We start from the raw sequence: 25,957 nt of genomic DNA, 5'->3' as shown, positions 1-25,957 counted from the left end.
GTTTTAAACCAACAACCTCTCCCCATTACTCGTCACTAAGAAAGGTTTTATGCTAATAATATTTTTGAGTAACTACGGCAGTGTCCACTGCCTTTAATACAATCTAATAATTACATATTTTATAAAGTATAAAACGTAGTCGCTCATTTTGATATAATTAATTAAAAGGTGTAAACATAGATGGGTTGGTCCAGACTTGTCTTCGTACATTTGCGTCTGCCTTTTGAAAAACTAGGCAGTGAACACAAAAACAAGGCTTTTCAAAATAAGAAAAAGGGGTAATTAAGAAATAAAATAACATCACCAGCGGCAATAATTAAGTTAGGGGTCATTCCTTTTGTTTGTAAAAGGCTAACCGGTAGCGCGCAGTCTTGCTTCATATAACACTTTCAACGTGGTTCCCCATTCTGACGCACTCTCAGTTTCCTTTCCATGGTTATATACACAGGTGGTTTTTCATCTATTAAATCAAGACACACGGTCAGGTGCCACAAGGCATGTGGATATATATTAAGGGCAGGCAGGCAAGAGAGATGCCAACGACAGACAAACTGGAGTAATCTAATGAATGGGCTGAGTTCGTAATCGCCGTACCTGAGAGGCGTTGCAGGGACTATCGCAACAGACAACTATCAAGAACAATTCCTTTGATGCAGACGAAAAGCAATTCCTTTGATGCATTTGCGCCCATGTGGCGCATGGACGAACTGACTTGAAGATGTTTGTTTGTCATGAAGTTGAGAATGACATATTCTTAGTAGTTGACATAAACTGAAAGAGTCCCATTTTGGAAAAAAGTGTTGTGTTGTGGTTTTTAAAGTCTAACAAATAATGAACGTTTAGCGGCTACCCAAAGGCAAAACACTGGGTAAAGAGTCCCTGCTTCACGCGAGCACTGGATATTTATTTCTTAACTGACTTAACGATGTTTGTTCCATGAAGTTAAAATTGTAACGCTGCTAGAACTTAGACATAAACAGAATGTAGTTGAACAAAATAAAGGTTAAGCTTTTCGTCTGCGGGCAACGTGAGTGGCTAAAGAGAGTCCCAGTGTCTCTCGAACACTGGGTATTTCATTTTCGAACTGACTTGAAGATGTTTGATTGATGAAGTTAAAATATTACTTTATGATATAAAGTAATATATTTTAATATTAAACTTTATTAGTTTTTAAAAGGTCCTACAAATGATAATAAGGTTAAACTTGTTGTCTTTTGGGCAACCCCAGGGCAAGTCACTGCCTAAACAGGTCTTGCGTCTCGCGAGCACTGGATAATATTTGTTCTCGAACTGACTTGAGGATTTTGTGACATGAAGTTAAAGTATTACCTAGTAACGTTCCTAAAGATCGGACAAATACAGAAAGAGTGGCATAATTGTGGTTAAAAAAGGAGTTTTGTGTTCTGAAAATTCCTACAATATTGAAGGTTAAGCTTGTTGTCTTGAAGGCAACACCAAGGCATATCACTAGCTTAAGAGTCCCAGCAGAGCACTTGATTTTTTTTACGAACTGACTTCCTTGAAATTTGCATCGGGGATAAAGAATATTAATTTTGGTTTTTACCCATACGCTTATATCGTTGCGGTACCCGCTGCCAAAACATAGGATTCGAACTGCCTCTAGCTGCCGGGCAACATAAGACACTGCTCTAGAATTGCAAGGGTCGTGGGTTCGAATCCCACCAGAGTAACATGCCTGTGATATTTTTTTACAGGACTCGGGAAAGTACTGAGTATACAGTGCTAACACACATCGGTGTATAGGTAAAAACCGAAATTAATACTCCTTGAAGATGTTTGTTTCATGAAGTTTTAATATTGCTTTATATTGTTCCAAAATTGAAAGCATGGCACTGTTATTGCAAAAAGAGTGTTGTGTTTTTAAAATGTCCTACACAAAAAATGAAGGTTTAGCTTGTTATTTGGGCGGGCAACCCCAGGGCAAGTCACCGGCCAAAGAGCGTTATCTTCTCTCGAGAGAACTGAATATCTTCTTCTTCTTCTTTTTTTCGATTGGCAGCTGCAGTTCATTATCTGAACTAGTTACCACGACCGATGATCATATCGATCGTAATGTTTGCAGCCACTGGGGGGATTTTAGAGAAAAAGTCCCGTCTTCACCCTCGGGATATGATTGTGATCAACAAATCTATCTAGATAGGAAGGAGTGAGTATATTCTATAGAAACCCATCTTGCCTACGGTTGCAACTGTGACCCCTTTTTTATCTTCTGGCTATAGGCTGTTCGAATGTTGATAGGTTAGAAGCCTTTCCAATATAGATACACCAATGGATGGCTTCTTAAAGATTGTGCGGAGATTTATGAATAGCAGTGTGTGTACCACTTTTAGCACCCTGCTTGATGTTCAGATAGAATGCAGGACATTTCAATCAGTACAGAAGTTTTAAAACACTGGCTCAGAAATACATTTAGAACAATTTAATTTCTTAACATCACTAATTTAATGTCTGTTCTCTATTCTACTCATAGTAAATTGTGCTGTAGTCGTCATACAGGGTGCTCTATGTGTTATATTCGCCACAGTGTGCTTTAGTCGTCTGTCCCAAGTGCAGATGACCACGCCCCCCCCCCCCGAAAAAAAAGGAGAAAAGAAAAAGAAGGAAAAATCATTTATCCAGTCCAAACGTCATTTTCAGACCACCGACTTCTCTCCAGAAGAGATAAACAACGTACCCGAAAAAACGGGGAAAAAACTTTTAAAACTACTTTTGTTAATTTCATACTTGAATATGGAAGTTTGCTTTTTCACCCTCTGGACATTATCTTTAGTCGCAAACTGCCTTTTTATTGTCCGTCTCTTTCGCTCTCACTTGATTTCACTATGGATCCATAATTGTTATCATTTTGGATTTTCATAACAGGTGATCCTCAAATCCTACACGACACCGTAAATCTTCTCAGAGCCAAGCAAGATTATTTGATGACATGACGAGATTCAGATCCAGGAAATGTTCCAGGGGGCCCAGAGAGAGACAGAGCTTCGGCTCGACTGAGCATGGGCGAGTGTTTTTCTTTATTACTGACATGTTGCTTAGCTACCTTCACATTTTAAAGTTGGTGCTTGTATACCCAGATGAATTGGCAAAGCTACCCAGAGCCTCTGTTGTTTATCGATTAACCATTACTATATGGGTGTTTTGTTTGTTTTCGGATTGAGACAGCGATACCTAGAAACCGTGGGTGGTCTTGATTAATATCAATGAAGCAACAAAGGTTTAAAGGCTCTTGACGTTATTGGTAATTACTCGAAATAAGTGTTATCATGAAAACTTACTTGGTAAAGTGCACACTTGGTGAATTGCACCGAAGAGCTGTTGACAGTATAAAACAGAGTGAGAAACGGCTCCCTCTGAAGTAACGTAACTTTTGAGAAAGATGTAACTTCTCACTAGAACATATTAAAATACCTCAGGTATGAAGCCCTTTTTAGCCATAAAAATGTGTGCACCAAAAAGGGTGTTGTTTTTCTGTAGTTATTCTTTTGCAATTCAATGACCAATTGAGTCCAAATTTTCACAGATTTGTTATTTTATGCAAATAATGGGATACATCAAGTGATAAAACTGGTCTTTGACAATTACCAAAGATGCCCAGTGCCTTTAAATAATTCTTCATCCTTAATAAAAGCCAACTTTCAATTAAAAGAGATCTAATATATGATTGTAGCTGCAATTTTACTCTTTATTTATAGTTGATTTCAAAAAAATATAATTGGACTTTTATATTTTATTTCTATGGAGTAAAGCATGTCTTGAAGCAATATACGCACTGTGTTTTGACTGGTTTCCTGCTGTAGTCAATAGCAGAAAAAAAAACAAAAAAAACGTGAGGTTTAAAATAATTTTAAGTGGTTCCTGCTAGAGGTATGAACAATCTTACTAGGGTAAAAGCAAAGTGGATGGAGTCGTGGCACAGTCCTCAGTCAACAACCAGACGCACCGACATCCTACAACATTCCTGTACACACCACCACCCAGTCAGCGAACCAACAAATTGCGTTTCGTAAGGCAGCGGCCCAAAATTACAATTACATTTCGAGTTGCCATCGATTTTGAACTTTCTAACGTCACGTAACAAATGGTAAAACATACATGTCTCCGAAAACCCCCTGCACGAAATCTGAAGGAAAGCAAAGACCATGTCAATTATGGTTCAGATCACGTATGGACAGCCACGCAAAAACAATGTGCTCTCATTTGCTTTACCTTTCGGCGACCGTGGACAACTTTAAACAAACCACAAAACAGGGAAATCATAAGATCTCCCAGAACAAAGTAAAACAAAGAGCTACTCCTTGCTTTTTCCTACGTGCTGCCTCTCTTTGGAACTCCTTGCCTGGTGCATGTTTCCCTTCATCCTGAGATCTGCCGTGTTTCAAGAGGAATAGGCCTTCAGCTTCACTGAGTTTCTGCATTTCTATGTTTGCTACCTTGTAGCCCTTTACCAAGAGTGGCTTTTAGCCTTGTTTTGGGCGAACTTGCATAAAATAAAATAAAATTAGAAACATTCTAAAGAATGGAGTGTTCAACAAGGAATTTTTTTTGCACAAAATCTGTGAGAGAATGTGTTGGGACAAAAGAATGCTCAACAGAGAATGTGTGTTCACTTAAATTATATTTATTCTGTGGATCTTGCCTTTTACATTGACATTCTTTCCGCCGCATCTCAAAAATAGAAATACTGACCTTGGAGAGCAAGATCAAAGATACAGGGTGAACAGCAGCATGATGTGGTTGGGATTTTCGACGCCATGCGAAGCACAGTGAAACACAGTGAAGCAAAACGTAGAACAAGAACTGTGTCTCAAATCGAAACAAAATGCAGACTCTCCAATCGATTTCATTTACACCGATTGGTGCGGTGATACTATGCCGTTATATAATCAAATCAATTGGGCATGAATTGCATTCAACGTTTGCTTTGGAAAGCTGGGTTCCTATCCCTACCTCTAAACAATCAGATGGACGTGTGTGTGTATCTACCATTGATTACTTTAAGACTGAGCCAATCTTATGTGAAATAATAACCCTTCTTGTGATAGTGTCGGTGAGTTTGAAAGGAGTGATACTGCATTGGAAAAAGGGCACTCATCGACCCGACATGTGTAGCGGTTGCTGCTTTCGCATGGTTCTTGCTTGAGTAAGAACTGCGAGTCTCACCACGTTGCCTTCGATTGTCTGTGGGCTTTCAAAGTCAGGACAACTCTTTGATAGATAGGTCCTCTAATTCAGCCGAAACAAAGGTGTTGTCCAAACTCAAGCTAAGTACATAAATCACATGTGTCTTTCGTAAAAACAAAAACGTTTTCGGCACAAGCAGACACCGACAGTTTTGCCTTAAAGCCATTATACACATTCGGTAAACAGTATTGTCCAAGTCCCACACTTCGTGTATCACAACTCATATGTGTATCACAACTCATATAAAATAACAAACCTGTGAAAATTAAGGCTCAATCGGTCATCAGAGTCGGGAGAAAATTACGGGAAAACCCACTCTTGTTTCCGCGCATTTCGCCGTGTCATGACATGTGTTTAGAATAAATCCGTAATTCTCGCTATCGAGAATTGATATTGTTTTAATGTTTTCTCAAAACGTAAAGCATTTCAGGGTACATTATTTCAAGAGAAGTATTTCACCATTACCTTCTGTAAACCCTGTAAATTATTTGTAAATCTGTGAACTTATTTTTTCTGTACCGAAAGTGTATAATGGCTTTAATTGCCGCGGACATCAAATAGTTTAGCTACAGTTTTCACAGCGATTACATAATCCTACGATTTACCACAAAAAGGAATTTATATTTTATATTCCTTAACTGCACACTAAGAAGTAACTAACAATGCATGTGCAGGCATTCTCCTGATGGTATAACGTCCGATACGATCTGATACTACAATTTTAAAGGCAAATCAACCGGCCTATATTGTTCTGACTTTTGGATTTGGGACATTGGTAGGTTTTGATGACAATTTAGCGAAACAGCGAAAGAGAAAGACCGTTTAGAGATTTGCTACGTCATAGAGACCGAGGATAAAACGGGGATTTCTCGTTTCACAAAGGACCTTGGAGGATGTTTCAAGACAAAGGGAAATAAAACAAAAGATATCTTCACAGGGATGTCAAAAAATAGAATCAGTGTGCGCGTGGGCATGACGCGAACAAAAACACTGTATCTGGCGTTATGCCAGGGGTTTCCCACGGGAGCAATCTTACTTCCCGATGTAGCGTATTAACAATGATTGGGGTTTCCTCTGACATTTAACATTCCTGAAAATAACTTATTCCTCTTCATCACTTAATCAATGTCTTGACGAGGCAGTCTTAAGAAAGCACCACAGGGAGCTGATGATGAGAAGCTTGGCTACAAGATTCTTAAAGTATAAATGACTACCGATGAAAAACATGTTGCAGTTCTAGAGGGAATGATTTTCCAGTTAATTCATTATCAGTTATCTATTGGAAAATGGTCTGAATACTATACATAGAAGTGTTTAGTTGAGCCTAAACCACATGAAATTAGTTAAGTTATTTTCAGGTGAGATTATTCATCAGCTGAACTGAATTTTTGTTCAAAACTTCCCCAATGTTGGGAACGTATCCGAAGTTATGGACTCTGGAGAAAGGAAAGCCGATTCACATTCAGAACTCACATAAGTCGAATGAATATACACATCCTTATTTTCAATCAATCACATATTATTGACAGATGAGTATATTGACAATGAGTAGTACTGGATAGATATCACCATGGAGGTAGAATGTTACCTCCAACGCAAATAAATTGCTCCAAGGTCAGCCTGTCATCCGATGTCATACGAAAACCAAGCTTTCAATACCCCGGCTCTCTGACCAGGGGCCAATTTCATAGAGCTGTTTAGCACAACAATTTGCTTAGCATGAAATCATTTCCTTGATAAAAACAGGATTACCTACCAAATTTCCATTTGTTGCATATTGCTTGTTACTGGTATTCAGCTGTTGTTTGCTTATCCATCACATTGGAATTTGATTGGTAATCCTGTTTTTATCGAGGCAAAAATGTCATTGGCAAATTGTTGTGCTTAGCAGCTCTATGAAATTGGGCCCTGTACGTTCAAAATATATCTACACCATGAAGTTTCCACAACAGAGAGGACACAGAGATTCGTTTAATACCATGTCGAACAAACACGATTGTGACAGCTTATGTCAGTGCCCTTGTGGGGTATATGTCTTTTACTCAATTGATCAATGGATCCCACAGGTGCAGAACCAAAACCCACTCTGTGTAAAAGGTTGTGTGTGCTGTGTTGCATATCGATGTCTGTGCCATCCTCCTCTGTCTAATGGCGTAGTTGGGGTCGCTTGAATGTCATTTGCATACGTTTGGACACACAAATAATTCCAAATAAATGCCTTTTTAAAAGTTGTCATTTGAAAGTTGTTTACTAAATACGTGATTGTATCAACAAAGCTTAATTGTTTATTTAATTAATTATTAGTTAGATCTCTGGTGCCGTTGTAATACATTTGCTTTAAATACCCCGGCTCTCTGACCAGAAGGTCTACATACAATTTTTTTTTATACAGTAGTTCCACAAAAGAATAACCACAATTTGAGATTTAAGACTTACCTTTCATTCCTGTAGAATATGTTGAATGCTAGGAAGCCGCATGCCATGGCGATACCGACCGACGCAAAGGCTGTCATGCTGACCAGAAGCTCGTATGACACGGAGTCCTTCTGGTAGTCCGTCACCGTTATATCGTGGTCATCTGGTGGCTTGCCACCACTGGAAGCTGAAGGGGGTGGGGTGGTAAGGGGTAGAAATAGACATCAAATCAGTAAGAAGACAATTTGAGACTTGAGTAGCAGTTCTCGATGAAAAGTGAACCTTGTGTTCCATTGTGCCTCAACGGCGGCAAGATTTTATTCAATGCTGTATGGTGTGTAGATTGGGAACTTTTGGAACGCTAGGTGGCAGCAGACTTACCAGACAATTTCTTTGTTCTCGGTAATTTGCGCATGCTCATAATAACGTAATCAAAGGACATTTCATTCGTAAGTCTGCTTCTGCCTAGCATTCCAAAGTCTCCCATTAATTTCACCTGCAAAGATAATTGACCCTGGTTGACAGATAATCCGTCATGGTTGTCACGAACCATCGAATAATTCAAACATCACAAAATTGTGTAAATTGATGTTTGTAGAAAACGCATATATTATTATTACTCATTGCCGTAATTTTTTTAGCAGGCTATAGGGATCTAACATATAATAGTTTCGTAATTACCTTAATGAGTAGGACCGACGTTTGGTTTGATTTGTTAATTTGCTTAGTGGAGATTCAACACTTTATCAAATTAACATTTGACCGGCACTGTGCCAAAAACGCGTGGTATGACTTTTGCTAAAACAAGTTTGAGCAATGTTTAAAAAACAATCCAGCGGTGAACGTAATCCAGTAAACAAATACAGGACATTGAGTATTATTTTATATTTTATAGAGCACAATCCACCAGAGACGCTTGAGAGAGAAAGTTGATACCGATGACACATAATAGTGACACATGCTTACTTTTCTGTGCTACTATGTAATCACAAGATTACATTAAAGCAAAACACACGGACACATTAATTCTAACGAACACATTAAAGGGGAGTGGGTGGGGGGCTAACCGAACTGAGTAGCGCAAAGGTTACAGTTTGGGGATACGGTGGCTTTAAAAAGTATATTGTGACTGTCTCTTTTATTTATACAAACATTTATAAGTAATTGATAACACCCGGTACTTTATTTATTTTTGAAATGTTCAGTTAAATCTTGTAGAGCATGAATATTTTGAGTTTTCATTTTATTTTCTTCTTTTAACATTCGATTTGATTCTCGTGCAATAAAGTCTCTAGCGGTTGACATTTAACACAGGGTCACGGCAGTCCAGCATTATACAAAATAGCGTTTTGTCAATACGACTAAATATTTACAGCTGAAAAGCTGAAGGATCAAGCCCGAGATTGCTCCACGAACCTCCCATTAAGTGCTTAAGAGTCAACTAAACAGAAACTCAAGAAGACCGAAGAGCATCTGCAAGGCTACGGGGGTGCTCGAAGCAGACCCTAGACCGCGCGCCGTTTTAATGGCTCTGTGTTTGGCGGGTCGCCGTGCTTCCGACCCCGGAGTGTCTCCCCACATAGGTTAGAATCTCTTGCGACCTACTGATTCAAGCATAATCTTTACCGGTTTAGGGTTATAATAGATTGCCTCAAGATGCAAACAATGAATCGAGGTAGGAATAAATAACAGCATTTGGGTCTTCAAGAAGCAGAGCCGTCAATTTTTTACGTGTTTTACAACCTTTTTTATTGGGGAAAGAGAGAGTAGGAGATTAAGCTTTCCTGATGGCGTTTCAAGGATGACCAACATTTTTGGCGTTAGGGGTGAGGCAAATGACGTCATTTTAACACCATGCCTCGAGCCCCAGCTACGGCTTGTGTTCGGCTCTGGCTTGTGTTCCAACATCATATTAGATGCAGTGTTCTATTTGCACTGTGTTGCCAACTTAATAGCAGCAGTTCGAGCCTGAGCCCAGGGCACAACTTCGTCGAGCTGCTCAAGCAGAAAACATTGCTTAACAATAATAATGTCTGCTAATCAGAAATGAGGAAGGATACCAGTCACGAATTTCTCATGCAAATATTAAAAGACTTAAGGCCTGGGACACAATATTACGCATCCGAAAACACAGTTGTGCAAAAACGGTGCTTTTCTTTCATTGTTCTCTTGCAACTTCGATGACCAATAATTGAGTAAAAATTTTCAAAAAGATTTTATTTTATGCATAATATGTTGGAATGAGAATACCGGTCTTTTCACCAAACGTGTCCATTGCTTTTAAAGGGGTCACGAACTTTCGGGATCATGACACAGGGTGAACCTTACTTTTTGCTCCAAACTGAATGAATTTAACGAAAAAGAAAGTATCATCCACCCGCCCCCCTCCCCCCCCCCCCCCACAGTAAAACATTATTTAAGTATGGACTCGGTGTTTGCGGCTGTATGACAAACAAAACAACATGTCATGTGAGGCTTCAGTTTGCAGTTATGTTTGAACAAGGATTCAGTTTCGAGAATTCACCACTAATTTTATTTTCAATATTTAAACAGTTTCACTATGGGTCGACTCACCTATACATCGAGTGGAAACATAATAACTTAAACCACTGTCGATGTAAATTAGATTGATGACTTTATCCAGCGTGTAATGTGCAGCTAGCGTGATTGCAGGCAATTTAGTAACATGTGTTGATTTGTTTAGCAGTCTCATTGATGACTCAATAATACAAATGAATGTTGGATCTAGCTTCGGGACGTGAACGTGCACATTATTTGAATGATTTTTTTCAGTAGAGTTTTTTATATTTTACGAACATCTGTTTAAAAACATTGTGGGAAACGACTCCCTCTGAAGTAACGTAGTTTTTAAGAAAGAGGTAATTTCTCACTAAAATAATAAAGTCTGTTATTCTTATCTGAAAGCGCACAAATTCGTCCAACAAGAGTGTTTTTTCTTTCATCATTTTCTCGCAACTTCGATAACCAAATGAGCCAAAATTTTCACAGGCTAGTCTTTTTTGGTTATGATGGGATACACCAAGTGAGAAAATGGTCTTTTTAAATTACTGAACGTGTATCCTCCCTTTAAAATACGAACCAATATTTCCTTTTACAAACCAATGTTTCTTCACTATACAACAATAGCACACATACAATTTTCATCTAGTTCGCTTTGCTATCTTCGCCACTCAACGACCTCTTCATGAAACGGAAATTACAAGCCCGCCCTACTATCCGATCGACGATTAAACAATATTAAAATGACCCTTCCGTACAGAACGTCACAAACCGCCTAGGATGTTTTGCAAGCATTAATACACGAGTGGTTTTTCTTCTCAGAATAACGTTGACATGTTGTGATGTAAATGACATTTGAGCGATGATTAAACGCAGATTAAATTCTGGTAATTGTCTCTCAGTGACATGTGAGACAGACAGGGTAATTTTAATGCGCTGTACTCGACCGTTAACGAGTATTAAAAATCGTCAATCAACAAGTTCTATAGGAGTTAATTCACAATAAACTACAGAATGACCAGCTGGAAATAATGACTTGCTGCGAACGTGGGTTACAAATAACATCTTTAGCAAAATGATGTGACTATTTGTCCACTTCAGTATCAGGTCCGTTCCCAAACCATGTCTTTCGGTACATAACAATCAACGTTTGAGCATTGGATTATTAACTATTCACTAATCAAAATATCCATAGAAAGATCATTTAAATGAAAGTTAAATTCAATCAGGGATCAAGAATAGTTGTTTACAACCCAACGATGATCAAGATGTGCAGTTCAACAATATCGAACCGAACTGCGTTTTTAACTAACCCCTTCCACATTTTGCACATTAATCAGATTTGCTGTGGGAGGCTATCATGCTTGGGGCAACCGATACAGGGACTTGTCTTTTTTATAAGTCCATCAATAAGAACTAAACAGGTTATCGAGAACTCTGTTTCATTACCTTTTCATGCTCGTCTTGGAAACGTGATCGAATGATATAAATGATTTATGACACTAACAATGACCGAAAGTCAGATGAATTGATGGTCCCCAAGCTCCCCCCTCCCCAATCAATAGGAAAGGAGTGGGAAAATCAGGACTATCACAAAATTGAATTAGGGAAGTGGAATTAATACTTGTCCCCAAAATAACACCTCGCTTTAAAAGCGGCGCCAAAATGATTGAGTACATTTTTGAAGCTGATGCACATGAACGAATATCATCGTCTAAAAGCATTAAAGTTTGGTATTATGTTGTTCATCTTGTTGCTGTTGTCGTCATCGTTCCTGTTGATTTTATTGTTGTTTATGTTGTTGCTGTTGCACTTGTTGTTGTAGATGTTTATGTTAGTGTTGTTGCTGCTTATGTTGTTATTGTTGTTGTTGCTGCTATTGTTGATGTTGTTATTGTTTTTTGTTGATGTTGCTGTTAGTGTTGTTGATGTTGTTAATGTTGTTGTTGCTGTTGCTATTATCGTGGTTGTTGTTGTTGCTACTGTTGTTGTTGATATTGATGTTGCTGTTGTTGTTGCTGCTGTTGTTGTTCTTTTTGTTGCTGCTGCTAATGTTGTTGTTGTTGTTGTTGATGTTAGTGATATAATGTTGTTGGTTAAAGTTATAGGTTCGCTTTTACCCTATCCCATATGGAAATAGCAGAACATTTTACCACGCAAACCATCAGTGTTTAGAATATAACAGGAGTGAATGATGCGTCTAGTCTTCCCCGGTGAAACCCTGTTTACACATGCAGGCCCGAGGCGTACATTTTATTATTATATTCCCTTGTGAACCATGGGAATCTATGTTTGCTGAAAATGGTACAGAAATATGTGATTGCATACCAATCAATCATGGAGTGCCACCATTACTAAAGATGCTACGTCCAAATTTCGCCGATTTGATAAGGTGTTTAGATGTTTAGATCACATTTTAGATTTAATGTTACCAATGTTTATTAAAAACATTGCACACACAATCTGCAAATGATAAGTGTTGGTTAATTAAAAATAAAAACAATAACTGTTTTGCCCACATTATCCTAAGTCCGTCAGCCATGTATCATGTTTTGCGTTTTGCATAATGCATGTACATTGTGCAGTGTCCGTGACATGCCAAAAGTGTGCTTTTCGTTCTGAAACAACATCATCAGAGAAAAATAATAATAATAATAATAATAATAATAATAATAATAATAATAATAAGAACAACATAATTTAACACAAATTCCTTTCGACCAAAATCGGTATACTTCACAAAGACTTACGACTAGTCCTGATCCTAGGAGATATTAAAAACTTAAGGCGTAATCATAAGTTGGGACGACTAACTCGTCCCCACTCGAGATAAGACTAGTCTTAACTTTTTGTGAAATTCACCCGTGTGACTGTAAAGACACTGGACACTATTGGTAATTACTCCAAATAATTGTTAGCATAAAACCTTACTTGGTAACGAGTAATTGGGAGAGATTGATAATATAAAACATTGTGAAAAAGACTCCCTCTGAAGTAACATAGTTATCGAGAAAGAGGTTATTCGCCATGAATTTGATTTCGAGACCTCAGATTTAGAATTTGAGGTCTCGAAATCAAGCATCTTAAAGCACACAAGTCCGTGTGACAAGGTTGTTTTTTGTTTCATTATTATCTCGCAATTTCTATAACCGATTGAGCTCAAGTTTTTACAGGTTGGTTATTTTGTGCAAATGTTAAGATACAGCAAGTGAGAAGACTGATCTTTGACAACTATACCAATAAATAGTGTCCACTGCCTTTAATGTCAAATGTATAAAGAAACATTCTCGATCGGAGGAGAGTCTAGCTCTGCTGACGTTGATTTATCTTCGGCATTTTCTTTGCACCCTGAATGTCTCCCATTTCCGACACTGAGTATCCTCGGAGGAAACATTCATAACACTTATTTCGGTTTTACACACACTAAAGGTAACACATACTGGCGCCTTCAGTTATTTATCACTACTTATCGGAAATTACTTTTTAGCTTCGTCTTGAGCTTGCCCTTAAACACTGCAGTCATTATGAAACGAGAGTGTTAAATTGACACCTTGTGCTTGGTAGATACCAAAGAATAATCAAAATCTTCACCACAGATTGTTTGAAATGCACTGATTTCTGCAAAAGCATTCTCAAATATGAGAAGAGTTGTGGAGACAATCTTTTTTCTTTTCATTTTCCCTGTACTTAAGATTTTCACACACAATTCCATGTGGAGCACCCCGGTCTTTAGCACTTCCCTATGGAGTCCTTTTGTTTTCCCTTTTATCTTGTCCTTGGATATCCATAATGTACCGAACATGAGAGCAAGGCCAATACACACATCGGTGTGCTTACACACATTAGTGTAGAGGTAAAACCAATTAATAGAAACATATGCATTGGTGTTATTTGAACACCATAAGGTGTGAATTTTCCCTCTTTGGTATCTAAAGGGTGACAGCACCCTTCAACTTGAACACCCCAATGTTTTAATACGGTGTTTAATCGATCTCGCGCTTACATTCAAGCTCGGTCCATTATGGCTCATAAGACCACACGAGACAAACATGAAAATGTTCCCATGATGGAAACGCGAGAACATTAGGTACAGTTATTTTTATTCATTTAAAATTGCCCCAAGAGCTGTAATAATGTACTACATTCACCGTATGTAAATATGGTGAAGATCGCATTTCATGTATACTTGGTTGCCTTAATACGCTGTAGAAGTTTTTTCCCAAAGGCGTAATTTGATTACAGTTGAACATCTTTTCATGGGGATGGATCATGTGTCTTAAGCCTAACGCATGAACAGGGTGCGCTGTGAATATTTATGGTGTTATTTCCGCCAAAATGAACCGGTTGGCCTTCTTGATAGTGTTTAAAGTCGCCAAAGACTTTAATATATACATTAGGTTTTAATTGTGATATGTGTTTGAATAAACCATATTTGAATTGAATTGAAAAAAAAAGGCCCTTTGTAAAATCACGACTTAGGCTTCGAACCCAACTAAGCTCATCACGCTTAGGCTCTGGCTTAAGCTCTGACTTAGGCCCGTCTTAGGTTCCGGCTTAGGCTTTGCTCGACTGTTTGAAGCCCGTACCCATAGCGCATGTCTTTTAACTGACTGATTTTAAACTGGAGCAGAAGGTGATGCCGAAGTTCCAAACAAGTTTTTTGTTAAGTTGACTCAAACATCCCTCGTTTTTGATATGATGGTCGCATCCCAAATCACCTTTCCAAGATACACCATTAAAAACTCGAGTTTTTCTTATCTGTCCCCGCATTCTTGTTGCTACCAGCTAGACTATAAATGGCCCCTCAATCTTCTAATGTTGTACTCCTGTGATTTCTTGGAGTTCTTGCAATCATGCAAGTGCTCCAATAAACCATTTTCTCCGATCGTGGCCAGCCTCTGGCTGTCTTACGCTTGACCCTATACCCGTTTTAGAATGTACTCATGAAAGACATGTTTTGCCTTGACGAAATCGTTCTCATTCCCATTTTAATCATTTACTTTGGAATAGTACAGCCACGCCGGGAATGAGGTCGCTAATATTTGAAAGGAAATATCTAGGTTGGTCTGGAGTACTATATGAGAAACGCAGACGGTCGATTTAATGTACTTATTAATTAACAAAAATATTGTTTGTATTGTAGTTACGTGATGAAAAGTGGTTAAAGTTTACCAGCCTTCATTAAATTGGCGCTGCATTGTTTGTATAATGATTTTGTTTAAGAGTCAATGTTTAAATATTAACTGGATGTAAATTTGATTTTGTATTGATGGTAAATTACACTTTTTTTGATATTTTACAAACCTGACTGGGATGACCTTTACACTATTCTGCTTAAAAAGGTGTTGCAGTGTAAATCTACTGTAATATTTTAGTACATTATAAGAATGTATTTAACTTAAAGATGCTATGTCAGATTTTTGGCCGTTTTTACCCACAAATTTTGATTTAAATTCAGTAGTATTTGATGGGGGTCGAGAAAGTTACAAGCTTTAATTTGAGCCATTGCTCGAAAAAGTCCGCCAATTATTAGTCGCAGTGAAATAAAGTGCTCAAAATTAGTTTTGGTCGGGATCCCGACAATATATCACGTGACCAATTCTGTTGTGTTTTATAAGAAACGTTTTAAATTGTTGTCATGGTTCCTGACCATTAAAAGTAAAAGTTAAACTTTTTTCGGTAGAGCTGGTGATACTCTTTGAAATACCATTCACTAAAAAAGTCAATTTTTTAAAGCTTGGGGCCCAAAATCTGACAAAGCAGCTTTAAGTTTATACCAAGCCGTTCATCAAGGCAATACTTCATGACTTTGTAGGTAGATTTTAATGCTATGTTTTTATCTTTATACAGTTTACAAACACTTATATTTTCTCTATCATAATTTTGATTTACTGAATGTACGTTTTAATTATTGCTAGTTATTTTTTCATTGCTGAGTGTGCTATAAATAATGTAGACACAAAATAAAAAATAATCATTCACCGTGGTCATCTGGTTGGACTGCAGCCGACGATTTCACAAAACTCTTCCTAGCTGAAGACTAATCTTAGGACTTTAGGACGAGTCCCAACCCTGCACTGTAGCACGCATGCCTTTAAGATTAAACCTAAGTTAGGACGAGTTACTCGTCCTAACTCGAGAAAAGACGAGTCCTAACTCTTTGTAAGGTTATGGGTTCGAGTTTTACCAAGATCGCTGATACCACAATGACTAGAATAAATAATATCATGTAGTTACTGAATCACAACTTCTTGATTTGTGCAACTCATAATCATAGACGTTAAACCAATGTTTGTATGAAAGAGATTGACTGCTGCCAGCTTGGTGTTTATATCCCCTTGTGGGAATTTGCCGAGTTCTCCTGTTGGGGAGATCTACAATTTAGTTCAACAACACTTCATTTTGAAAAGTACTTGAGCTCAGCAACACTTTAGAAACATTGATTCGTTCCAGTAAGTGACGAAACACGATGCTATAGTTACAACGACCTGTTGAAATCAATTAGCATAATACTACAGACTGGTTAACATTTTGGCACTTGACACTGTTTTGATTTTAAAACACCTGTTTTTATTGACAAAGGGCAAATTTATTAAAGTTTTGCTGTTGAAATCAATTCAACCAAAGTGCCTGCGGTAATTAACTCGTTTGAAATAGACACCGCAAATGCTTATTCACCAGAGTGTTTTGCAGTAAATATTTGTATTATTTTCCAAATGATGTGCACAATAATATTGAAGAATCATAATGCTGTATATTAACGAAAATTACATTGTTAATTATGGTGCATATCTAGTTTAGTTAGGGGTTCGAAAAGAACAATATTGTTGGACTGATTTGTATACATTCGTGTTAGCATGCGATTTAGGGGGATTTGTGGAGCTCGAGTTTGTGAGTGATGTGATTGTTTCTACAAAAGGCTGTGGTTCGTGATATTTTTTTAAGAGATAAATGATAGACAAATTCAAAATGGCGAAGGATTTACATAAGCCGTGTCCAAATGGACGGCTACGACTATGGCTCAGCATGATCTCTGCGTCATCGTGCATTCAGGGCGTCCTTAGCAACACCCTTAGCAACACTCGCAGCCTTAGCCTTTGCTGTAGTCGCCAATGTTACCCATTTTTAGAATCGGTTGACCCGGAAGCAGTTCAGGGCTCATTTGACCCAGAATTCAGGTCAGCTCTGACTCAGGAATGAGCTATCATTGTATATTAATAGTAAGTATAACTTACCGAAAATCTCTTCCACCGTGTAGTACCATATGATGCTGTCTGTTCCACGGTAATAGCCAATATCATGATCAGTCCCGTCTGGAATTCAATACAGAATTAAAAAAAAACATGAATCCGAGAGCGAGGAAACATCAGGGACTTTGACATTAAACCGGATGACGTTAATGGGTAGGCATGTCAAACATCAATCTATATAGAATCACCGTGAAATGAAACATTGCTCTATAGTCCCACATTTTAATGGAGTTGATTTCAAGCTTCGTTAGTAGACTCTTCGGTGCCGTTATGCAACGGATACAATGCTCGTGGGTGCTCATTTCAGCGAGCTATAAATCAACCGATGATTCGTTTTTTTTTTTGTTTCTCATTAAATGTTAGTACAGCACTGCAAATTGTATATTCAAACTCAACACTTACATCGAGTTTCAGGGATATGTCGAGATGGTAGTGACGCGTGTTTCGGCTACGGCCACGAAAGTGGCCAAGGCTACGGCAATGGCAATTGATACGGCTACGGTTCTGTTTTTGTTATTTATAGTAATCACACCAAAGAAAATGGTGCATTGTATCATGGTGACTTTGACATCCATTGTACATTGGCAAATGTTCGTTGATAGTTACTTTGACATCCATTGCATATTGGCCAATGTTCGTTGATAGTTACTTTGACATCCATTGCATATTGGCCAATGTTCATTGATAGTTACTTTGACATCCATTGTACATTGGCAAATGTTCGTTGATAGCTACTTTGACATCCATTGCATATTGCCCAATGTTCTTTGATAGTTACTTTGACATCCATTGCATATTCGCCAATGTTCTTTGATAGTTACTTTGACATCCATTGCATATTCGCCAATGTTCGTTGAGAGTTACTTTGACATCCATTGCATATTGACCAATGTTCGCTGGTTGTTACTTTGACATCCATTGCATATTGGCCAATGTTCGTTGATAGTTACTTTGACATCCATTGCATATTGGCCAATGTTCGTTGATAGTTTCTTTGACATCCATTGCATATTGGCCAATGTTCGTTGATAGTTACTTTGACATCCATTGCATATTGGCCAATGTTCATTGATAGTTACTTTGACATCCATTGCATATTGGCCAATGTTCGTTGATAGTTACTTTGACATCCATTGCATAGTGGTCAATGTTCGTTGATAGTTACTTTGACATCCATTGAATATTGGCCAATGTTTGTTGATAGTTACTTTGACATCCATTGCATATTGACCAATGTTCGTTGATAGTTACTTTGACATCCATTGCATATTGGCCAATGTTCATTGATAGTTACTTTGACATCCTTTGCATATTGGCCAATGTTCGTTGATAGTTACTTTGACATCCATTGCATATTGACCAATGTTCGTTGATAGTTTCTTTGACATCCATTGCATATTGGCCAATGTTCGTTGATAGTTACTTTGACATCCATTGCATATTGGCCAATGTTCGTTGATGTACAAATTAAAAGGAAAAGCCCAAATGCTTGCATAATGTGCGTAAAGTTTAACAACAACTTAAAGACAAAGATGTTAACTCTTTTTCAGCACAAGGCACGTGTCTCTATTAATAGCTTTTAGTCAAGATGAGCGGCTCTTTACACCCAGCACGAAACAACCTCAGGAACAACACGGATTGGGAGAAGCCACGAGCGATCCTCAAGAGTCACGAAAACAGCCTTAAATTTATTTACATTCCTCTAAACGATTTGGTGAAGAAATTCTTTCATCAGGCTTTGTGAAGGTTAAGAATAATAGCTTGTATGTGACGTCATACATGAACGATCAATAGAGATTGCATCTTCTTCCGTTGATCGGCTTTTGCTTCCAAATGCACCGTAGCACTTTGTAAACCCCTATAAGGTGCTACATAATTGGGTCTCAGAATTCATAACTTCAATAACCTATCTTTAGGGTTCGGGAAAAATGAATATGCTATTGCACCTTGATAACCTTATTGGTAGATACGTGCGCTATACAAGACTTCTATTTTCTTATGCGATGTTGTTAAACATTTTTAAACGTCTATCAAATCGTTGCGGTACCCGCTGCTAAAAATGTAGGATTCGAACTGACTCCAGCTACCGGACAATCTCGTGTGGTCTAGTTGGTAAGACACTGCTATAGAGTTGGAAAGTTCATGGGTTCGAATTCCACCTGAGTAATATGCCTATAATTTTTCTCACAGTATAAAATGTTTTTTTTTCTCAAGAAAATGAATGAGCCCACGAGAGTACTGCCCCCCCCCCCCCGCCTTTGACGTAATTTTGAAATTAGCCGGCACCACAATAATTGGTTCGCCAAATAAAGGTATCGGGCCTGCAACTGTGACCTCACCAACAAAGTGGAAATTTCAAAATCTAAATGATTTGTATAGTTTTTTTCCATTTCAATGGTAAAACTGAGATTTAATCAGAGGAAATCAGCTGATCGGACGAAAAGTTGCATGCCTGAAGTATTTAACCACAAATTGAGTTGCCGTGAGGACACAATTTTTACAAGCTAGACTAAAAATTCTTCTAGCAGAAAAGTAGGTGACATGCTCAAGTCGAAATCAGAGTTTGGTATTAATTTTTTCATAAAACTACATAAATAACCTCTTTCGTCAAAATATATTTAATACAGTATTTGTTCGGCATGATTCTGCACAACCACACGCACCGATGTGTGTTTGTGTCTTCAACCTACTTGCAAACTGACACGCATCACACGTAAGCAAAAGAAAACAACAAATTCTCAAGGTCTTGTTGTTAAACGTTTTGTGTCATATCAGTATTTTCTATTTTGAAGTCTGCCTGCTTGTATGACGCGGCTCTAAAAGGTCTCGCTATGAACCTGGCCGTCTTTGTCATATAACATCCGGAGATGCCGTAACTTAATAATGAATGGCAATGATTTTTCATCTAACAATGAGATGAAATGTATAGCAACAATACTAGATGGGGGGGGGGGGGAGACTGATTGATTCGTGCATGGCTGTGTGGAGGTAATACTAATAGGCTCAAATCTCCAAACCGCTGTTTATGGCATTGAACGCTGACCGTATACGGTTCGGCATGTTGTCAAAGTGATACCTTGGGTTGAATTTGGGTTAATACGATCAGAACCAAATGTCATGGGCTCTATCTATAGTGATGTTACGGGGAAAACAACTTGACTTATGTGATAATGGTTCTTGATTGCCAAATATTACATAGTAATTTATATTTTAATTTCCGGACAAATTTGGCACTTAAGTTTGAATTCTTGTTTAGATGTTCTCTTCTCTTTTGTGCACCTCAAAAGGTACGAATTAATTGTCTGGCGCCTTAAACGAGCACACACCAAACAAAAACTAGCGTAAACACATAACCACATACTAATTAGTAAATACCCGAAAAAGGAAAAACTATAATAAATTAAATGAACAAAACAATAAATAAATAAATAAAAATAAGGTAAGAAGATTGGTCTTTGCCCCATTTCCCCATATAGGTGACCATTGTCTGGTTACGCCACTGTACCTTATCTCAAACAAAACAAGATCCTCAAGAGAAAAGATGTGGCTTGACAAATAAGAAGGTCAAGCTAGAGACTGCGAAATGACTTTCTCCCACACGTATTACTGTCTCAAAGGCCATCTATGCCTATGTCAACAAGTCCAATTTGCGTTGTCCGCAATACGGACGACGGGGCGAGACCAAACAATTTAACGTCTGACTTCAAAAATACTTACTGATAATTCTTTTGATACGGCATTCCCCTCGCCTATCCCCGGCGGCGTCGAAGGAAACCAAACCCTGGAAAATAACCAGCAAGAAGGATTAACTTCCAATCAGGGTGTCACCGATGCCCTTTTGGAATGAGGGGAGGTCGATCCGTTGCGATGGATGATCCGCAAAACGAATCAATTGCGTGGCACGACGCGGTATCAGAAGGGGGTTTAAAGGGGGAGGTGTCAGCGGGGAGTTTAAATGGTGGATGGTGTTGCTCTGCCCTAGGGTAGATTTGTCTCCCAAAGTGATGTGCCATCTTGTTCGCGTGTCATTGGGATAACAATATGAGCTAAATCGCGGCAGAAAGGGTGCAGAGATTGCCCCACTTTTCACATAGTGCAAACGTATTGAACCAAGTCATATGACGTCATCATCCACGTTGAATATTGGCTGTGACTATTCGGAAAACATAAAGCCCCATGGGTTATTTGTGAAGTGCCAATTTTCGGCAAAACAAAAGGAAACACGAATATGAGGATACAGCAAAAGGTATCCAAATTTTGTACAAGAAAATTGAAAGCATATTATCAAAATTAATGTTTAGAGAAAAAAAAACCCACCCAAACTGTATGAATCACTTGATAGAATTACAACGAGGGAAGCAGCAAGGGGGCCTTTGAACTGAGCAGTGCATTCGACGTAAATCAAACAACGTACGTTCCGCCATCTTAATCCATGAAGTTTTTTAGGGCAATACGGGACGTATTAACGCGGTTATGTTTATGGGAACAAGGTTGCTTATTCTGCCTGGCAGTTGCAATAGAGCCACGCTCGTCAGCCATTTTTGGGTCACACAAAAAGTCATTTGAACGATTTACTGTGCACGGTTCTGTTGAAAGAACAATTTTTGTCGTAGTCAAGTCAAGTTGCAAGTCACAAAAATCGAGTCGAGTAAACTTAACAATAGTCGAGCTGATTTCACAAAGCAATACAATCCATCGCAAGACAAAATTGTCAGTATTACCACAGTGATTTGTATTGTGACATCACATTTAACTTGGCAACTACGATTGATTTACAGTTACGATCCTTCTTAGCTCTTTGTGAAATCGGCCCTGCCAACAAAGTTGTACTAAGTACTTTCAATAACAAGTCACTAAAATAATCGATATAAAGCAAATGAATGAATGAATTAAAATGTACTTACAGACACACCCATAAACTGCAGTTCGTCCAGGCTGGTCTTAAATGCGATGCTCATGTTTGTGTCATTGTAGTTAAACTGATCCAGAGTTTGTGGTTTGATTCGTGCTATTGAGGAATTAAGAGCTATAGCTGCTGCCCAGATGGCGTCATACGAGAAGGGGGCTGGGTTGATCTCTGTGTTGTAGTCCGTGCCGGTCATGTTCAGCATAATCTCACGGTAATCAGATGGTGTCTGTACAAAGGGTGAAATGTTGGAACCAATGGTAAGTTTCCATCCTGTTCAGATCAGTAAGGTTCGATCAGTATAGATCGGTGTAGCTTGGACATTGGGGGTTATTATTGGACAACTATATTTGGATGTCTTACTTTCCCGCTACGAGCAATTTATTAATAATTTTTTGCTCCGACATTGGAGTAAACATGACAATAGGGCCCAATTTCATGGCTCTGCTTACCGCCGAATTCTGCGCTTACGATCACGATTCCCCGCTTTCGTGCAAGCGCCGAATTTCTGCGATAGCCTTGTAAAAGCGTAGAGTGCTTAGTAACGTGGAGTATACGCACGCGCAGAAGCCAAAATTCGCCGCTAACCCATGAAATACGCTTGCCGTAAGCACAGCATTCACCGCTTCCGTAAGCGCTGATTCTGTGCTTACAGTAAGCAGATCCATGATATTGGGCCAAGTAAGGTTCGATCAGTATAGGTACGTAGATCGGTTAAGCTTGGACATTTGGGTGATTTTGACAACTATGTTCGGCTCGAGGTCTTATTTGGCTGTTACGAACAATTTAGGTAAATTATTGTTTAGCTCCGAAATTGGAGAACAGGACAACTCTATGTTTGTCGGTGTTGTTTTGCTGTTGCTTTTTTGCAGCCTTATTTGGCTGTTTCGAGCAATTTAGGTAGATAAGTGTAACTTGGACATTGGAGTACCTTGGACCACTCTCCTTGTCGTGTTAGATTCCAACTTGTAACAATTTGGACGTATCAGTGTATGGTTCAGATAAAGTGAACATGACAACGCCGTGTCGCGGTCTTTTTTCCAGTATTACATTTCAATTTAGGAAAAACAGCGTCACTCGGACACTGGAGTAACTTGGACATCACTCTGTTTCGGCCGTGGTCGTTTCCCATTTGTAACAATTATTTGGCAGAATAGGTATAGCTTTGACAACTCTCTGTTTTGCGGCCTTATTTTCCTAATGAACGGTTATGACGGATCGGTGTTTAGCTCAGACACTGTAGTAACTGGGACAACTCTCTGTTTTGCGGCCGTGGTCGTTTCCCATTTGTAACAATTTGGCAGGATAGGTGTAACTTGGACATGAAGTAGCCAGGACAACTCTCTGTTTTGCGGCCTTATTTGCCAAATGAATAGTTATGACGGATCGGTGTTTAGCTCGGACACTGGAGTAACTGGGACATATTATATCTGTTTCGCGGGCTTATTTCGCTGTTACGAACAATTTAGGTTGGTCAGTCTTTATCTAGGACAACTCTGATCGTGTTGTCTACAGACGATGCATTTGGAGATGTTGGAACACCTAAAAGTTCCCTGCGGTAGAAGGGGATTAACGTCATCATTAATGGGAGGGACTTCTGCTCTGACAATGAGATCCCTGAGACTTGGTGGGCGTCTGTAGGCAACTATAAATGGGTTCTTCCTGCACAGCACGTTTAAGTCGATCGGATGTGTGAAGAATATGATGGTTAGTATACACATAATGAATGTTTATGAGTGCAATGGTGCGAATATGTTCATGAGTTGAAAGATGGAATGTTCTATTCAACGAGGCGGAGCCGAGTTGAATGGAACATTCCAGCTTTCAACGAATCATTATTTGTTTTATATATTTGTTTTATATAACATCCAAGTTTTATATAACATCCAAGTAGAACTTTGTCATTTTGATTGAAAGAAACAACTTTCAAAACAAACAATTTCAACTGTAGAAGCCGAATGCTAGTAATTTTACTATGCCTTCTTGCAGTAACACCTGCTGCGTTACCAAAGACACGCGCACGCAGTGATGTTTTTACTCAGCTTTTTTGTTCCATCCGAAAAGTACCATTGCACGCTGGCAGCGTGCCAGCGTGCAATGGTACTTTTCGGATGGAACGAAAAAGCACGGCGAGTGACTCAGCGTGCAATGGTACTTTTGTTTGCTATCACGTGACGGACAATCTTCCAATCAAATGGCAAGGATCTGCTTGGGTGTTATATAAAACTGGTTATTTTACGAATGGGAGGAAGTGAGGGGTGGAAAGTGACAAAGGGAACTTTCCCCGTAGGACTCTGTTGTTTCTTGGGTCCTTTGGAAAGTACTGACTCCCTAGAACGAGCCTTGACTTTCTGGATAGCTCGATGGACTGCTAGAGAGCTATGACCCCTGGAAACAAGGTGTTTGTTAAGTTCCTGTGAGTGGTGGATAAAATCAGAATCATTAGAACAGTGAAGTATAGTAAGTTAAGTATCTAGTGCATATTTACCACACTCTCTATCATTTTATCCGAACAACATAATATAGCCGCAGTGAGCTCGATTTCCTTAGCCACCAAGGTTATCAAACCTTCACTTAAGCTCTACAAAAGACTAACTTTACGATTTGCCTCATCCATACTAAACACGGCAGACACCAATTACATTAACAATTCAAGGGATATTTTCGCTAATTCGGTTTGGCTCTGGATTTGTGGGATAGGCCAAGGTCTTAACGTGCAGACCGCACAAGAGTAAGAAAAAGACGAAGATACATTCAAGATTAAAAGTCATTGTGCAGATTTGCCACTTCCCCTAGGACTAAAAAGTCATTTTGTTTATTAAATCAAACGAAAAAGAAAAGACAAACTCTTGCGGCGCATAGAGACTTTTCTTAGAGGCCGCTGAGTCCACAAGCCAGAACATGTTTTCGAGGCCAATTAGCGCTTCTTGCAGACATTCCAAATCGAATTTGCCTCACGTGGGTAGGGAAAAGACGAGGAGTCGAGTCGTGAAGTTTCTTTTATTTCACAGAGGTTGTTTTGTAAATGATGTAAAAGTCACCAAGTCACGCGAGATATAATTCACTAAATCATTCATTTCACAAAAAATATTTGTTATATTCCTTTGCTATAGCCGATGGTTTATATTGTATTTTATTATCATTTTATTATTGGTTTTGAATCAGTTGTTCATAACTATAGTATACACCACTAAAAAAAAGGTTCACCTATTCTTGTAAACAAACACTTTAGTTAAAACGCACATGTACAACAACTATTATAGTTTGTCAACACTCTTTAACCTCCTTGTTCATTTTAGTGCATATGAGGTAACTACATTTGATACCTTTGGTGGTGACCTAAAAGAAACACTGCTGGGTAAACACATGTCGCAAATCAGGTTGACTTTGTTCCATCAGATGCTTTCCTTATGGGGGGATAAGTTAATACGGAATGGTTATTGGTTGTTTCGCAAAAGCACAGATGAGTCAGCTGGAAATTCTTATGAACACGCTTCGGAAATTGGACTCTCGAAATCACGATAAGTAGGCTGTTTTAAGAAGAGTTCTGTTATTTTGTGTTTGACTCGACTGCGCATTTTCCTTGGAGACAGTCAGAGCGTACTAATCCACATATTGAGTTGTTAAACCACGTGTTTAATTTTTAGAATGGTCACAAACTCAT

General features: G+C 38.6%; 1 protein-coding gene across 1 annotated transcript in view; it reads right to left on the bottom strand.

Moving 5' to 3' along the window:
• LOC117293293 (gamma-aminobutyric acid type B receptor subunit 2-like) overlaps positions 1 to 25,957 on the bottom strand; it is an 86,521-nt gene that overhangs the window by 22,424 nt on the left and 38,140 nt on the right. Inside the window, exons 7-10 of the mRNA XM_033775537.1 lie at positions 22,292 to 22,522; positions 21,105 to 21,168; positions 17,373 to 17,450; positions 7,639 to 7,804 (exon numbers count right to left, since the gene is read on the bottom strand). Of these exons, the coding sequence (XP_033631428.1) occupies positions 7,639 to 7,804; positions 17,373 to 17,450; positions 21,105 to 21,168; positions 22,292 to 22,522 (539 nt within the window). The remainder of the gene's footprint in view (positions 1 to 7,638; positions 7,805 to 17,372; positions 17,451 to 21,104; positions 21,169 to 22,291; positions 22,523 to 25,957) is intronic.

The sequence above is a fragment of the Asterias rubens genome, chromosome 8, assembly GCF_902459465.1.
Source record: "Asterias rubens chromosome 8, eAstRub1.3, whole genome shotgun sequence".
Lineage (NCBI taxonomy): Eukaryota > Metazoa > Echinodermata > Asteroidea > Forcipulatida > Asteriidae > Asterias > Asterias rubens.
The sequence above is the reverse complement of the archived record's forward strand: the minus strand, read 5'-3'. Positions and strand labels throughout refer to the sequence as shown.